Genomic DNA, 15,563 nt, shown 5'->3' with positions numbered 1-15,563 from the left:
AACAGTGTTGAAGAATGAGACTGAACACGTACCGCCTGTAGTACGACTGTAACACACACCTACAGTATTGTGTCATTATACGACTTTTCTGTCAAAATGCTTCGTGTGTCGTTAGGTGTAATTAAACACTTACTTTTCTCACAGCAGCAGATGAACTGCAGGACAATCTTCACATTTTTCACCACTCACAGCTGCTTATTATCCTGACACTTTAACCTCGTAATTTTTTTTTTTTTTTTGCCTCACCTGTGTGCAGGTGAGCGCACCTTAGCCATAAGTGGATCAAACCTGGGAGCCAACGTGAACGAGGTTGAGGTGTACGTCGGAGGTCAAGAGTGTGTGATCCAGGACTGGACGTCCACAGACATCAACTGTCTTCTCCCTGTGCTGGGACCAGGCGTCTACAAGGTGGACGTGCAGGTTGGAAACAATGGATACAGCCTGTTCAGGTAAAGAACCAGAGAAGACACGCCTCAGTAAAAAGTAAAAAAAGGGAATTGACACAATACATGCAAATTAATTAAATATTAGCAGTGTTATCTCTAATTGAAATAATGAAATAAAATAAAATAACAATAAATGTAATCAATAATTTAAATTAAAAAATACAATTTTTTATATTATTAAATATAAAATTAATTTATAAAACAACTTATAATATCTATCACCGTATAATTTTATATGTATTTAACTATTATTAAAACTATACCTCACTAAAGCGTATCTAAGCTAACTTTAGCCTTGGCTAGACTAACTTTAGCGTTACCTACGCTATCTCCATCTTTTTGATAATGTCAAGCTATTTGCTGAAAATCTTTTAAATTTCTGCGTATTTTTATTAAACACAATTAAATTCTCAAACACAAATGAATTAATTTAAAAATGAGAAAAAACCAAACCTGTCAGGGAAGTGTTTTTTCAGACTGTTGTGTTGGTTTTTCTTTCCAGCGAGGGCCAGAATGGCTTCATTCAGTACATCCTGTCAGTGTCCGGCCTCAGTCCACGGTACGGGTCGTTAGTGGGAGGAACCGTCCTTACTGTGACTGGATCTGGATTCAGCGATGATGTGTCTGAAAACAAAGTCCTCATTGGTGAGACAGAAACACACAATATAACAAATATATCATATATATATATAATTTTAGGCTTAATTCTATTCCTTACTGCGTTGATTTGTGTTGGTGTCAGGTGATGCTGAGTGTGAAGTGACCGTGTCCTCGTCCAGTGAGCTGCAGTGTGTCCTGCGGTCAGCGGAGAAGACCTACATCATCACCAATCAGGGCGTAGACCACGGTACGTTCGTCCACTGTTTTGTTTTTTTTTCACATGCCAAACAGCAGTACAGCGCCACCTCTGTTGTTAACATGAGATGACTTCACATTTCCCTGTGTCTCCATGTCCCAGATTATGGACAGGGTTTTGCCTGGAGTTCTCCCTCCACCACAGTGTTTGTGGGAGACACCGTCACCTGGCAGTGGAAGGCGCCCGTGTTCCAGAATGTGGCCTATCGGGTCTTCGCTGTTCCCAGCCCGAGCAGCACCACGTATGAAGGGGGGGTATTCAACAGTGGAGACACCAGCACCAGTGAAGGTAGAACTTGGACAAGAAGTTTAGCCCTGAAAGATAAGCCTTTAACCTTTGATCACAGAGAAGATGAAGATGACTTGATTATGGGAAAAAAAAAACTCAAAATTTGTTAGCAATAACATTTAAGTTAGTCCTTGATTGGACACAAAATAATTAGCATCAGTCATTTAGCATCTTCAAACATGAGTGTGAAATGAAATTCACTGCATAAACATAGAAAAATAACATTTTTACCTGAGCACGTTGAGTTTGTCCTAGGACAGTAAAGGCATCGTTACCTATGACCAACCAGTCATATGTAACAACTGTAAATATATGTGAAAGTCAAGTTGACCCTGCTCTGTCCACATGTCCACAACCTCACCCTGTGGACTCTTGTCTCACGGTTCTCAGGCTCCTACAGCTACCGTTTCACTTCACCCGGTGAGTTCTTCTACAGCAGTGGGTTCGTGGATGACGACCAGAGACGGGTGCTGCAGGGAGTGGTGAAGGTCGTGAGGCGGCCAACCAAAAACAGCAATGTGTCTGTGAGCGTGGCGGAAATCGAAGCCAAACTAGAGGCAGGAGGTGAAGAGGAAGTCTTTATTATCTGGAAAATCTACATTTTAAAAAAAAAAAATATGTTCAGTGATCTGATCAGTGGCCTTTCTTCCGCAGGAGCGCCCCGTGTGGCCAGAGAAGCCCCGGCCTGTGTCGTGGTTCCAGACTGCTCAGATGAGAATACCACTTCGGATGGTCTTTCTTTCGTCATCTCCTCCTGCTCCACCCCAACTGTCACCTCCATCTCCCCCAACCAGGGAACGTACCACCAGGTCATCCACATCCAGGGGAGCCACCTGAGTGACACTGACTGTGCTGTTGAGGTCAGTTTTGAATCCTGAAGAAGTTCAGGTCGCTCCATCAATGTTTGTGGCTGCTTGAAAATATCTCTAATCCCACAAGTTAAATCCAAAATAAATGTTTAATAAAACATAGAATTCTAAAAGTCACTCCAAAATTAGCACCCCCTGCTGGCATACAGGAACCACAACATAAGAAATATATTTCAGCTGCTTACATAGGGGGGATATCTTCCAACGTTTTATCCAAGATCCTAAACATTTGTCACATAAATTGTTCTTTTTATCCTGAGTATACGTCTTCTTCTGATTGGTCCGTAGGTAACCGTGGGCGATCAGATCTGTGCAGTGATCACCAGCTCTCTGACTGACATCTACTGCCAACTCAGTGCCGACAGTGAACTTCCCATCGGCATCGCTCACCCAGTGGTGGTCAAGGTCAACAACCTGGGCACAGCCATCATCACTGTGTCCAAGGAGCTCGAGCGGCGCTTCGTGGTTCTGCCTGTGATCGACTCCGTCTCTCCTTCGACGGGCAGCACCACAGGCTTCACCAGGCTCTCCATTGAAGGTTCTGGCTTCTCTGAAGAACGGGTGACAGCGGCGGGTGAAACCTGCAGCCTGGTGTCTGCGAGCTACACCAGCATAGTCTGTGACACCGCCCCCTCGCAGGAGCACGCCGACGAAGTGACCTTCCACAAAGGCCTGATCCAGAGTTCCTGTCACTCAGACTGCTCCTTCACCTACTCCTCCTCCGTCACTCCCACCATCGCAGCGGTCAACCCAGACACCATCAGTGCTGCTACAACCGTCCAAATTTCAGGCTCAGGGTTCGGCAGCAGCACCGATGACGTGGTGGTCTTCGCCAGCAGCACAGAGCTAAGGGTGGATCAGGTGACGGACGGCATGGTCACAATCAGCGTTGAGGCTCTGCCCGCGGGTGACCACGCCATCACGGTGATTGTGAGGAGCAGAGGTCTAGCCAGCGGTGATGCCACCTTGACCAGCACTCCACAGGCCACTCTGAGTCCCTCTGAGGGCGGTCTGGAGGGAGGGTCCACTCTGGTGCTCACAGGGAACGGCTTTGCTCCAGGAAACACCAGCGTGACCGTGGGGGGTAAAGAGTGCAGGATCCAACAGGAATCAGCAGGTCTCATCAGCTGTCTGACACCTTCAAACAGTGAAGGGGCGGTGGACGTCAACATCCTGGTCTTCTCCGTGAGCTATCCTGTTCTCAGCTTCACCTACTCTGCAGCTCAAACGCCCGTCCTTGGCTCCATCGACCCCACCTCTGGTCAGTCACCGCTCTGCGTTTGTGTTAGTTTTATCTCACAGAGACAAGTGCATTAAAGTTGAAGTTCGTCTCCAGGTAATCACTTTGTTTCTTCTTTCTTCTTCTTTTCTTTTTTTTCCCACAGGGCCGAGCGATTCAGTCCTCACACTGACGGGTTCAGGGTTCGGCAGCGACTCGGAGGCCATCTCTGTTACCATCGGCGACGTCCCCTGTGTCGTGTCGTCGTTCTCTGACGCAGAGATTCAATGCACCGCAGGAGACAACCCAGGAGGAGCCTACCCCGTGACGGTGCGCCAGGACGCCAAAGGTTACGCGCAGTCCAGCGTCACGTTCACGTACGAGTTGACTCTCAGCAGCGTGCAACCTAGTGAAGGTAAGTGGAGAGGAACAGAAACAGACTTTTATTTTTTATTAATTCTACGTCGGATCAAAAAGGGTGGAAAAACATTTTCTGAAAAATAATCTAATGTCATTTGGAATCTCAGGCAGTTTTGGGGGCGGAGCCTCTCTCACCATCCAGGGCTCTGGCTTCAGTCCACTGTACTCCAATGTGACCATCTGTGACCAGGAGTGTGAGGTGGACAGGAACACGTCCACGTCCAGTGAACTGCACTGCATGTCTCCAGTGAACAACAGTGAGTTTGGTCCACTGTATTTGATGTGTCACAATGGAACGTCACAAGAGGATCAGGAATATTTTACTCTCGTCATCATTCTTTAATAGAATGGTAACGAAAGAAGTCAGTGATGACGCTGAACTATTAACATCACTGAAAGTTTAAGCCAAAAGAAAAAGTTTTTTTCCACTGTGGTTCATGGATTCATCAAATTATGTTTTTCAAGAAACAAATGTTAATGTTTTCAAGAATAGAACATAACAAACATCATACAAAGGACAGCGAAAATGACAGAGGCAATAAAAATTATTTTCCAATAAATGTGTTTTCCCCAGAGTTTAATTTTAAGTTTTTTCTTGGGGGAAAAAAACAGAAGCTGCTGCTTTGATCAGTCCTGTCTTGACGAACCTTCGAAGAATGCCGTCAGCCTTTTAGTCTGTCTGACAATGACGGACATGTCAGACACGACGGCTCAGATCAGTCATTATCTCTGCACGCATGTCTTTAATGTCTGTGTTTGTCTTTGTCTCTGTCCAGGCAGTGAGTCGGAGCTAAGCTGCGTGGTGTCCGTTGTTAACCAGCTGGATTCTGTCACGCTGTCCAACGGTTTCACCTACAGGTCGGCGCTGACCCCTGTAATCAGCGAGGTTTCTCCACGCAGAGGAGGCACCGCCGGAGGAACACGGCTCACGATCAGCGGCTCGGGTTTCAGGTGCGTTGAAGTGAATTGCTGCCCTGCAGCGAAGCAGCGAGACGACAGACAGACAGACACTGAGAGAAACATATCACATATGATTCCAAGGCTCACATTACCTTCTTGTTGTATGAAGCACTTTATTGCTTTGTCATTGAGTCGACTCTAAATCCAGGCTAAAGTAAAGTAACAAAAAAATTAAAAAAACATTTATATTTATATATTAATTTAACTATAATTTGTAAAAGGTCAGGCAAGTTGTTGTTGGTGAATCCTTGTTGAACCTCCTTTCCAACAGCACCAACACTGCCGACGTCAGCGTGACCATCGCTGGCTCAGTTTGTGACATTGAGTCCTCCAGCGACACGGAGATCGTCTGTGTGACCAATGAACACCGACCGTCGGAGGAGACCAAAGTCAGGGTCGCCATCAGAGACCAGGGCATCGCCAACATGGTGAGACTGTGAAGAAAGAAAACAATCTTCTCCATCCGTCTCATTAAAACCAGACTAAAACGTGATTCCTCGATCTCCGTTTGTTTCCCCAGGACAACGCAGACTTCTTCTACATCGACGTCTGGTCCTCCAGGTTCACCTGGGGCGGAGAATCTCCGCCTGAAAAAGGCACGTTCGCTGTCATCACCAAAGGCCAGACCATCCTTCTGGACACCAACACGCCAGTTCTAAAAATGCTGCTCATTCAAGGTTCTGCTCTTTTTCTCCAACTCTGATCGTAGACGTTCCAGCAACTGTACTGATAACCTTCTCACTTTAAACCTCTTCACATCTTTACTTCCAGGAGGAACGTTGATCTTCGACGAGGCCGACATCGAGCTCCAGGCGGAGAACATTCTAATCACTGACGGCGGCAAACTGCAAATTGGCCAGGAGGGGGCACCTTTCCAGCACAAAGCCATTATCACGCTTCACGGACACCAGAGGTCGCCCGAAATTCCTGTTTATGGAGCCAAGACTCTGGGAGTCAGAGAGGGAATCCTTGACCTCCATGGTAGAGACATTTTTAAATACCACCACTACATTAGAAAAGTACATGTGTGTGTTCTATTTTTTTTTTTCAATTCTGTCTTACCTTAACTTTTATTTCATTTTGAATTTTGTCTTATTTTGAACAGTTCAAACTCTCACTTTGGTGACAATTTTAAAATTAAAGAGTTAGAATTTCAGATGCAAAAAAAAAAAATTCCCGTCCTGTAGCCGTGTCATTGACACTGATATTCCAGCCACTGTGTCCGGTCTCCATCTTTGTTTTCTACCTGTTCCTCCAGGTATCCCTGTCCCTGTCACCTGGACACATTTGGCTCAAACTGCAGCCACAGGCTCCAGCAGCATACACCTGATGAAGGAGGTGACCTGGAAACCTGGAGACCAGATCGTCATCGCCTCCACTGGAGACAGGTGCTCTGGGGCTGGGGGGGTAGACTTTAAAAAACAGTTCAAGACTGAAATGACAGAAATGTTTGTTTTCAACGAGTCAGTGTCGGTAGAGTTGGAGAAATTGACATGAAAAATAAAGACATTTCTTTGTAGACAATTTCCACTTAGGTAAACAAGTAAAGATATCACATCCTCTCTGTCTCTCTTTCACAAACACACACACACACAGGTGTCCATAGCTTCAGGCGGGACACACACACACACACACACAGGTGTCCGTAGCTTCAGGCGGTTTCTTTTTAAGAGGTCGTGAAGTTGAAAAATAAACCTTGAAACTTGATGAAAAGATTCAGCCTGACTTGAAGGGAGTCACGTCTGAGAAAGATAATACAGAGAACAAATATTCACTTACAGTACACGCAGTATTTGTCAACACAAACCAGGAAAAACATGATTCCTTCTAGAATGGTTTATTTTCAGTGCAGTACGACAGTCAGTTTTTAGTATTTTTAACACTTTTTTAGCTTCTTTCACAATGGTTTCTGACTGTTTTAATTACAGTATTTTCTTCGGCTAATTTTCATTTTTTACTTATTATTTTCTTCTTGCCATTTTCCCTCTTTTCAGGCACAGTCAGAGAGAGAACGAGGTGAGGACCATCACCTCTGTATCGTCCGACGGGAAGGTCCTGACCCTGGACACGCTGCTCAACTACACCCACCTCGGGGTGAGCGTGACATTGCCCGACGGCACAGTGTTCGAGGGTCGAGCCGAGGTCGGTCTCCTCACCAGAAACATCGTGGTGCGCGGATCCCAGCATGTGGAGTGGAACGATAAAATCGAAGCGTGTCCCGACGGTTTTAACACAGGTAACGAGACAGAGCGGTGAGACTGTTGCACCCAGATCAGAGCAGACGATTACTGATTATCGACAAGAGGAAGCGGTGCCTTCACTGTCCTGTAAAAGTCTCTCTTTGGTCTTGAAGGTGAATTTGCCACCCAGACCTGTTTCCAGGGCAGATTTGGAGAGGAAGTGGGCAGTGACCAGTTCGGAGCCTGCATCATGATGCATGCGCCTCGACCCAATGAGAACCTCGCCATCGGCAGACTGGAATATGTTGAGGTAAACATGTTGTGAACATCATCTCCAGTGACCTTTGACCCGGCATGTGTAACTGATTTAGGCTAAATGTGCCACCTTTGCCATTTCTAGTGCATTTTGTTTTGCTAACTAGCTCATTTTTGCCAACTTGTCCTGTGTCTCCTCAGGTCTTCCATGCAGGTCAGGCCTTCAGACTGGGTCGTTACCCAATCCACTGGCATCTGATGGGCAATATCGACTACAAGTCCTACGTTAGAGGCTGCGCGATCCATCAGACCTTCAACAGGGCCGTCACCATCCACAACACGCACCGACTGCTGGTCGAGCACAACGTCATCTATGACATCATGGGAGGCGCCTTCTTCATCGAGGACGGCATCGAGACGGAGAACATCCTGCAGTACAACCTGGCGGTGTTTGTCAAACAGAGCACCAGTCTGCTCAACGACGACGTCACCCCCGCGGCGTACTGGGTCACCAACCCCAACAACATCATCCGACACAACGCCGCCGCTGGAGGAACCCACTTTGGGTTTTGGTACCGCATGCACAAGCACCCTGACGGCCCGTCCTTCGACAACAACATCTGCCAGCAGAAGGTTCCTCTGGGTCAGTTCTTCAACAACACCGTTCACTCTCAGGGCTGGTTCGGTCTTTGGATTTTCATCAACTACTTCCCTATGAAAAACGGAGGTTGCCGCTCCAGAGTCCCCCAGCCGGCGGTTTTTGATTCGCTCACCACCTGGAACTGTGAGAAAGGCGCTGAGTGGGTGGATGTGGGTGCTGTGCAGTTTAACAGATTCCTCATGGTCAACAACGAAAAGGCTGGCATCGAAGCCAAGCGCATCATCCAGTCGTCCGTGTCTGGTTTCGGAGAGGAAGGAGGAGCGACGGTGTCCAACAGCACCATCGTGGGCCACGTCGACGAGCTCCTCCTGGGAAACAGCTACTGCACACAGAAGGGCATCATCACGCCGTTTGACGACGGCATGAGTGTCCTCAACACCAGGTTCATCAACTTTGACCGCGGGACGTGTGCGGGCCTCGCCGTCACAACAATCGACGGAACCTGTTTGGAGCAGTGTGGAGGCTGGGCTGTGAGGTTGGCTGGTATCCAGTACTTCAACACACCCAACAAGGGCCTGTTCAGGTGGGAGCATGAGGTCCAGTTTGTGGACATGGACGGCTCTGCCACAGGTACGGTTACACCACCTCACCACACATCAGATCTGGTACTTCAGTACCATGTACTTCAGTGAGAAATCACCAAAGTACTGATACCAGTTTCTGTGCAAAAGAACAAGAGCTGGATCTCACCGGCTGCTGCTGTTGTTGTTGTTGTTCCACTGTTTTTAGGAAACGTCGACCACAAGGTGGTGCCTTGGACCGACCTGCTGGACCCGGCTCACTGCACACTGAGCGAGGAATGGAGCGTGGGTTTCCCTGGCGCGGTGTGTGACCACACGGTGAACTTCCATCGCTTGTCCTTCAACAAACCCAAACCGTCCACTCTGGAGGCAAAGGACGCCATCTTTTCAAACACTCATGGTAATAAAACAGATGCGGGAACGCCGTCTCTACGAGCTCTGTCTGGAGGCAAAGAAGAGAATTAGTTTTTGTCCATGATCTTGTTTGTCTGATCTCATGAGCCTTGATCAGTTTTCCAGGACTGGATCTCGACGTCACTACTAAAAACCTCCAGGTTGATTTGATTGTTTTTCTCACTGATGCCTCACGTCGACAGGTTTCTCCGTCGTTCCCTTTATGAAGAAGAGAATGACGCACAAACTTGGCTGGATGGTGATGCTGCCCTCCAAGCAAACCTACAACTGGTTCTTCAGAAACATGGACCAACTCACCAACATCACATACGAATCAAAGTTCTACAGCTTCAAGGTGGAGAAGACAACAAAAACTTTCTTCCATGATAAAAAAAAAAAAATCATAAACATATGATCTTCTCCTTCACTGACGACTGGTCTGTGTTTCCACAGAGCGATCAGTACGTCATCATCAACCACAACTTCACCCAGAATCCTGACAGTTTCCACATCATCGACAGGAGGAACGGCTCCTTGAGGCCGCTGAGCTTCAACAGCAACGACAACGGAGACTGGTACCTGGATGAAGACTCCAACAACCTTTACTACCTCGGTGAGAATCGTCGGACGTGGACGGAGAAATCTGACCAGAAGACTTCTGTTCTGTTGTTAAATCCATCCATTGCTTTTCTTTAGTGTCGGGAAAAACCAGCGCCCGAAGACGTCGCAACAGCGTGGACCGCTCCATGACAGACGTCACCGTCAGCTTTGCGGTTTACCGCTGCTTCTACTTCAACTGCCTCCCCCCGACTCCCCCACCTCCAGTCACATTGCCACCATTACCAGAGGGTCGACCAGATGACTTCATGTAGGTCTGAAGTTATAGGTTCTCATAGACGTCACGGAACATTTGGTTCCGTGCTCCTGACCCATGGAGGAACATGATTTTTTTTTTCTTTTCAGTATCAAAATTATTTTATCCAAAATACTTAAATGGGAAATAAAAAGACTCTCCTCTGATTGGTCAATGATCATCTCTGTGTATTTCCGTTACAGTCTGTGGTCTAACGTTTCCTTCTGGACAAGTTCAGCTGTGAATAACTTCACTGCTCCAGCAGAGGGCGCTGATGTAGTCATCCCAGCAGGTAAAATCGAGGAGAAAAAAAAAATTGTGTGTGTGAGTACCTCAGCTGATTCATTTTCTTGTTGTTTTTTTCTTTTTCTCTTGTGTTTCCGCCAACCAACAGGAATGTGGGTGGTGTTGGACGACAGTCCTCCTCCACTCAACAAGCTGACAGTCATTGGGGTTCTGGAGATCCCGGACTCCAACGTGTCGTCCACCAGAACAGCTCGGTCTGTGTCAGCGTACAAGTCGGTGGTGATAGAAGCCACGTACATCTCCATCCAGGCCAGTGATGAAGAACTTTCCTCTAAAACTTCTAAAACTGACGATAAAGCAGGATAAATATTACCGTTCTAGAGCTGGAAGTCAAATTGAAGTTTGTTTTTATTTATCTTCCAGGGAGGTCGATTGTTTGCTGGATCAGACATCCAACCGTTCAGAGGTGAGCTGCACATCAAGCTGAGAGGAGAACATTCCACTCCTGATTGGCCGCTGCCAAACGGACCCAACCAGGGATCCAAGGTCCTAGGTGAGGAACACTGATCAGCATCTGGACCAGAGTAATCCTGAGGAATTAGTTCAGATTGATTTAAATTTAAATTGTCCTGCCGCAGGTGTATTTGGACAGTTGGAGTTGTACGGATTACCCCACAACGTTTACCACACCAAACTTGGCGCCACTGCCAACGCGGGCTCCAACACCGTGACCCTGTCTCAGTCTGTGGACTGGCAGGTCTGTGTTATTAAAAAAAAACCACACACACAGTTTCTGTTTCACCTACTGTACATAAAGTCGTCTTTGTCTCCATGTCTGATCCTCAGGTTGGCAGCGACATCGTCATCTCCACGAGCAGCTACAACACCTGGGAGACAGAAAAACGAAAGGTCACTGCTGTGTCATCAGACGGCCGGGTGCTGACCCTGGACCTGCCCTTGACCCACACTCACCTTGGTATTTTATACTGTTTTATTTTTTAAAGATCTGCCAGTTTGAAACATAATCTCTGAGAACTTGTTGTGATGAACCGTCCTCAGGCCAGCGGTACACCATCTCCGGATCCTCCTGGACCTACACTCTGGCTGCTGACGTGGCTCTGCTGAGCAGGAACATCAAGGTCATGGGTCAGGAGTACGGGAACATGAACGAAGAGTCGTTCGGAGCCCGAGTGCTGGTGGGAACCTACTCCTGGGCCGGAGTCGACTACAAAGGTAAATTCTCTGTTTCAGATATGACCCATATCAACGCTGCGAAATGTCAACATGTCATTTTAACACATTATTGTTTTGTCTTTTTTTTTTTTTTCAATCACAAGGCACAGCCCAGATCAGGAACGTGGAGTTCTTCCAGTCCGGTCAGGAAGGATGGATCGAAGACTATGATCCACGTTACTCTGTGTCCTTCCTTAATCTTGGACAGGTAGGAGAAGTGGTGGTTTCTCACACGGCACGGGTGACAGCAGACCAGGGTGGCATTTTACACAGGCGCTCGCTCTGAAAAAGAAAAAAAATTTAGACAAATATGTATGTGTAATATATGTATATTATTGTATACAGCTATGATGGGGAAGAAAGAGGTGAGTCCATTTGTTAGTAACAGTTTATTTGTTGAGCAAAATTCCCCAGTTCCTAAGGTACAAATGAAAAGATCTGCTGCAAAAAACAGCAACAAAGTTGGTGATGAAACGATGATGTGTCTGTTTCTGCAGGTTTCTTCCGGTGACTCCTACATCCAGGGCTGTGCTTTCCACGACGGCTTCTCTCCAGCCATCGGAGTGTTTGGAACAGAAGGGCTGAACGTGGACGACAACGTCATCCACCGCACTGTGGGAGAAGGTGAACACAATTCATCTTCTTTCACACTGCCATCTCCGCCCAGTCCGCAGTCATTGAATCTTCTAGAAACTCTTCGCTGCGTACACATGTTCCATCCTCCTTTCTCTAATTTCGCTCGGCTTTTTCTGAGATAAATATTATTTTCTGTTTATGAAACAGCTGTTTTTCCTAACACCGCCTCCAACGTCTTGTCTGTGTTTGCAGCCATCATCGTCAGAGGAGACAAGATCACCCTGAGGAGGAACCTGGTGATGATGTCACTGTGGCCTGGGTCCTATCAGGAGCGGGAGGAGGCTTTTGACTTTGACTGGACTCCTGCCATCGAGGTCCAACTTCTATAACAACATTAAAACAAAAACAAACAAACATGCAATTTGAAAAACAATTCTGAAGAGGTTTCTGAACATGTCTGTGTGGAACATCAGGTGAACCAGGCGACAAACGTTGTGCTGCAGGACAACATCGTCGCAGGCTTTGAGAGAGTGGCCTATCGCATCAACGGAGAACCCTGTCCAGGTAGAACAAACAACACAGAAATGATTTTTATTCTAAAACAAAAATTAAAAAAAAAAAAATCCAGCTGTTGTGGCAGAAATAAAGTCCATGAATATTCTCCGCCACAGGGTTTGAGAATCCAAATGAGAAGTGGTCCGGAAACGAGGCTCACGGTGGGCTGTACGGGATCATGATGAACAAGGACGGGTTACCAGGCTGCAGCCTCATCAGAGACTTCTTCATCTGGAGGAGCTTCGACTACGGCATCTACTACCAGGTCTGGAGCGTCCGCTTTTTAAACCTGTCACAAACAGAGGAGTTAGTTTGACACTTCACTTACACCAAACGTACCACCACTAACCTGCCCAGTGACTCATCGGCACGTTGACTAGATAAGGTGGGAGCGTAACCTGTAACCTCAACCTGTTTCTCCTCACAGACCAGCTCCAATGTCGTGGTCTCCCAAGTGACCCTGGTGGACAACGGGATGGGCATCATGCCCATCATCTACGCTCCTCCGTCACTAACCCACATGTTTGCTGATAAAATGACACAGATCCAGGTATTTTAAATTCTTGTTGTTTTTTTTTTATTTTCACTCCTCAGCTTCGTTCAACGACGTCACCTCTGTCTTCTTCTTCTCTTCTTTCTTTCCTTTCGCAGAATTCCTTGATTATCGGCAGCAGCCCGGAATTCAACTGCTCCGACACCCTGTCAAAAAGTGACTACAACATTTTCAATAGAGCGGATCTGGGCCATGCTGCTGCCAGGCCGCCCAACGGTGCAGTACAACCTCGTACATTATGTGTTTAGTGTCATTTACGGGATGGAAACGCTTTATTAAATTTTTGCCGGTTGTTTACATCAACAATAATCATTGGACAGGTGGCAGGTCTGGAATCTGCTGGCCAACCTTTGCCTCCGGCCACAACGCAGCTCCACAGATGCCAAACCCTGGAATCACCAGCTATAACGCCATCAAAGGACTGATGACAGTCACCAGTGAGTCCACGTTTGGTTCTTTATTCCTCTGTGCTAAACATAAGGTTCTGCTGCTGCAATCCCAGTACTCTGCCTTGTCCAAACTTGTCCTCCAAACTTGCCCGTCCAGACACCATCTTTGCCGGCTTCAAAAACGTCTGCTCCAGTGAGAGTAACTTCATGTTCATGACCAGTCCGACCAACGAGGACCTGCAGCATCCGGTGCACGTGTCTGGAATAGAGACATTTGACAGCACAGAGGACGCCAAGGTCTTCATCCACAGGCCTGACGTTGGGTGAGGAGATGAGAAGATAGCTAATAAAATAAAGTATTCATTTCATTTCAACATTAAAATGTTGCTGAAATAAAAACAGAGATGCTTTATTGAAATTTAAAAGTTGACCAAATAATACAATAAAGACCAGAGGTTAGCCTCAGCTAACACTAGCCTCCAGGTTTCCCATCCGATCAATGACCAGCGTGTCCTCCCCTCAGTAAAGCCAACCCTGCCGACTGCGTGGACATGGACTGTGATGCCAAGAAGAAGACCATGCTGAAGGACCTGGACGGCTCCTTCCTGGGAGCCATCGGGACTGTGATCCCTCAGTCTGAGTACGAGTGGAACGGAGATCCCAGGAGAGGCCTGGGCGACTACCGCATCCCCAAAGTCATGCTCACGTTCCCCAACGGCAGTCGCATCCCTGTGGAGCAGATCGCTCCACATAAAGGTGAAGGCGACGGAGATCTTCTTCTAAAGAAGACGTGGGAAAACCTTGAACATCAGAAGATAATGGGTGTTAATGTGTGTGTCCTCAGGCATCATCAGGGACGACTGCGTCTACATGTACACCTGGCAGAGCTACAAGTGCTTTGGCATGAACTACAGGATGTTGGCGATTGAGAGTCTGGACGCGGACACGGAGCTCAGGAGGCTGTCGCCCGTCGCCGTGCTGGGAAACGGATTTGTGGATCTGATCAACGGTGAGAAGATCGGACCTCGACAAAGCCTTGGGGAATTTGGGGAAATGTGTCTTTACTCCAATTGTTTGTCTCCCCAGGTCCCCAGGACCACGGGTGGTGCTCGGGCTACACCTGCCAGAAGAGAGTTTCTCTCTTCCACAGCATCATCACCACCGGTCAGTCTTTCGACGTCTACTTCAGCGGCGTCAGTCCTCAGAAGCTCCGCCTCATGATGCTCAACGCAGAGCAATCAGAGGTTGGTACAGAGCAGTTCTTAATCTATGACGAAAATGCCAGAGAGGGAACATGTCTCCCTCTGGTGGTGATGCCAGGATATCTGACAGTTTTGTCTTTCCTCTGTTCTTGCAGAGCGTCTTGGTTTCAGTCTTCTATTCCAAACCTCAGCGTCTGGACATTTACATTGACAACCAGCTGGTGGCGCCAACTAATGCTGAGTGGAACGCTGATAACACAGACTACACCCTGAAGAGGCCGATCTCTCCAGGTACTGATTGTCCATTGTATATATAAAATCATACAATTATAATTTTAAATATATTATACAATGGACAATATATATACATATATATACATATGTGTATATATATATTTTTCTTTTCATTGTTAAATGAAATGTATTTAAGTTCTTCTCTTCACCATGAGCCGTTTCTTCTTGGCCTGATCTCCTCAGGTCAGTACGTTCCTCAGTTCAACGCCACTGGAGGAACCAACTTCTTCGACGCCGACAACAAGATGATGAAGGTGTTAGTCCGAGGCTCCACTCCGGTGGAGATCAGGACCTCTCCGGTCCTCTTCCTGTCCTTCGAGCTTCCTGCCATGACCGAGGAAGAGTTCTTTGGAGATAACCTGGTCCAGAACCTCGCCGTGTTCCTCAAGGTTCCTCCAGAGATGATTAGAATCACAAACATTGTCAGGGAGGACGGCGGAGCTCGGCGCAGGAGGAGAGCCACAGGCCTGACGGTGGAGGTGGAGATCAAAAAACCTCCGGTCGCACAGACCACGAACACCACCAATGGTAGGTTCCCCACAGACAGTTAGGACCTGGTTGAAGAGAGTAGACTCAATGGTAGGTTCCCCACAG

General features: G+C 47.3%; 1 protein-coding gene and 2 long non-coding RNA genes across 5 annotated transcripts in view; 1 reads left to right on the top strand and 2 right to left on the bottom strand.

Moving 5' to 3' along the window:
- Window positions 1-15,563, top strand: part of pkhd1l1.1 (PKHD1 like 1, tandem duplicate 1) — a 29,902-nt gene that overhangs the window by 12,979 nt on the left and 1,360 nt on the right. For both annotated transcript variants that reach the window (XM_008331056.3, XM_025065195.1), the window contains exons 33-73: window positions 257-449; window positions 949-1,091; window positions 1,189-1,293; window positions 1,405-1,590; window positions 1,981-2,154; window positions 2,245-2,450; window positions 2,748-3,720; window positions 3,845-4,093; window positions 4,206-4,355; window positions 4,875-5,049; window positions 5,330-5,486; window positions 5,579-5,735; window positions 5,830-6,039; window positions 6,317-6,446; window positions 7,053-7,294; window positions 7,412-7,548; window positions 7,695-8,724; window positions 8,884-9,075; window positions 9,272-9,423; window positions 9,522-9,681; window positions 9,765-9,936; window positions 10,125-10,213; window positions 10,316-10,476; window positions 10,591-10,720; window positions 10,806-10,924; window positions 11,014-11,143; window positions 11,227-11,400; window positions 11,505-11,608; window positions 11,898-12,024; window positions 12,229-12,350; window positions 12,450-12,540; window positions 12,648-12,796; window positions 12,959-13,081; window positions 13,183-13,300; window positions 13,405-13,521; window positions 13,631-13,796; window positions 13,997-14,229; window positions 14,318-14,482; window positions 14,560-14,717; window positions 14,831-14,966; window positions 15,153-15,497. In XM_008331056.3, coding sequence (XP_008329278.1) covers window positions 257-449; window positions 949-1,091; window positions 1,189-1,293; window positions 1,405-1,590; window positions 1,981-2,154; window positions 2,245-2,450; window positions 2,748-3,720; window positions 3,845-4,093; window positions 4,206-4,355; window positions 4,875-5,049; window positions 5,330-5,486; window positions 5,579-5,735; window positions 5,830-6,039; window positions 6,317-6,446; window positions 7,053-7,294; window positions 7,412-7,548; window positions 7,695-8,724; window positions 8,884-9,075; window positions 9,272-9,423; window positions 9,522-9,681; window positions 9,765-9,936; window positions 10,125-10,213; window positions 10,316-10,476; window positions 10,591-10,720; window positions 10,806-10,924; window positions 11,014-11,143; window positions 11,227-11,400; window positions 11,505-11,608; window positions 11,898-12,024; window positions 12,229-12,350; window positions 12,450-12,540; window positions 12,648-12,796; window positions 12,959-13,081; window positions 13,183-13,300; window positions 13,405-13,521; window positions 13,631-13,796; window positions 13,997-14,229; window positions 14,318-14,482; window positions 14,560-14,717; window positions 14,831-14,966; window positions 15,153-15,497 — 8,250 coding nt within the window. The remainder of the gene's footprint in view (window positions 1-256; window positions 450-948; window positions 1,092-1,188; window positions 1,294-1,404; window positions 1,591-1,980; window positions 2,155-2,244; window positions 2,451-2,747; window positions 3,721-3,844; window positions 4,094-4,205; window positions 4,356-4,874; window positions 5,050-5,329; window positions 5,487-5,578; window positions 5,736-5,829; window positions 6,040-6,316; window positions 6,447-7,052; window positions 7,295-7,411; window positions 7,549-7,694; window positions 8,725-8,883; window positions 9,076-9,271; window positions 9,424-9,521; window positions 9,682-9,764; window positions 9,937-10,124; window positions 10,214-10,315; window positions 10,477-10,590; window positions 10,721-10,805; window positions 10,925-11,013; window positions 11,144-11,226; window positions 11,401-11,504; window positions 11,609-11,897; window positions 12,025-12,228; window positions 12,351-12,449; window positions 12,541-12,647; window positions 12,797-12,958; window positions 13,082-13,182; window positions 13,301-13,404; window positions 13,522-13,630; window positions 13,797-13,996; window positions 14,230-14,317; window positions 14,483-14,559; window positions 14,718-14,830; window positions 14,967-15,152; window positions 15,498-15,563) is intronic.
- On the bottom strand, window positions 370-1,256 carry LOC112488528 (uncharacterized). The gene is made up of 3 exons (XR_003052678.1): window positions 1,165-1,256; window positions 900-1,070; window positions 370-441 (listed from the first exon to the last, which is right to left on the bottom strand). It is a non-coding gene; the product is annotated as an uncharacterized LOC112488528 (long non-coding RNA).
- Window positions 1,550-11,248, bottom strand: LOC103393927 (uncharacterized). Of its 2 annotated transcripts, none has more exons than XR_003052680.1 (3): window positions 11,140-11,248; window positions 10,974-11,054; window positions 1,550-1,636 (listed from the first exon to the last, which is right to left on the bottom strand). It is a non-coding gene; the product is annotated as an uncharacterized LOC103393927 (long non-coding RNA). The 2 variants fall into 2 exon arrangements; XR_003052679.1 differs by lacking the exon at window positions 1,550-1,636 and adding an exon at window positions 6,421-6,490.

This window comes from Cynoglossus semilaevis, chromosome 18 (assembly GCF_000523025.1).
Source record: "Cynoglossus semilaevis isolate Cse_v1.0 chromosome 18, Cse_v1.0, whole genome shotgun sequence".
Lineage (NCBI taxonomy): Eukaryota > Metazoa > Chordata > Actinopteri > Pleuronectiformes > Cynoglossidae > Cynoglossus > Cynoglossus semilaevis.
The sequence above is the reverse complement of the archived record's forward strand: the minus strand, read 5'-3'. Positions and strand labels throughout refer to the sequence as shown.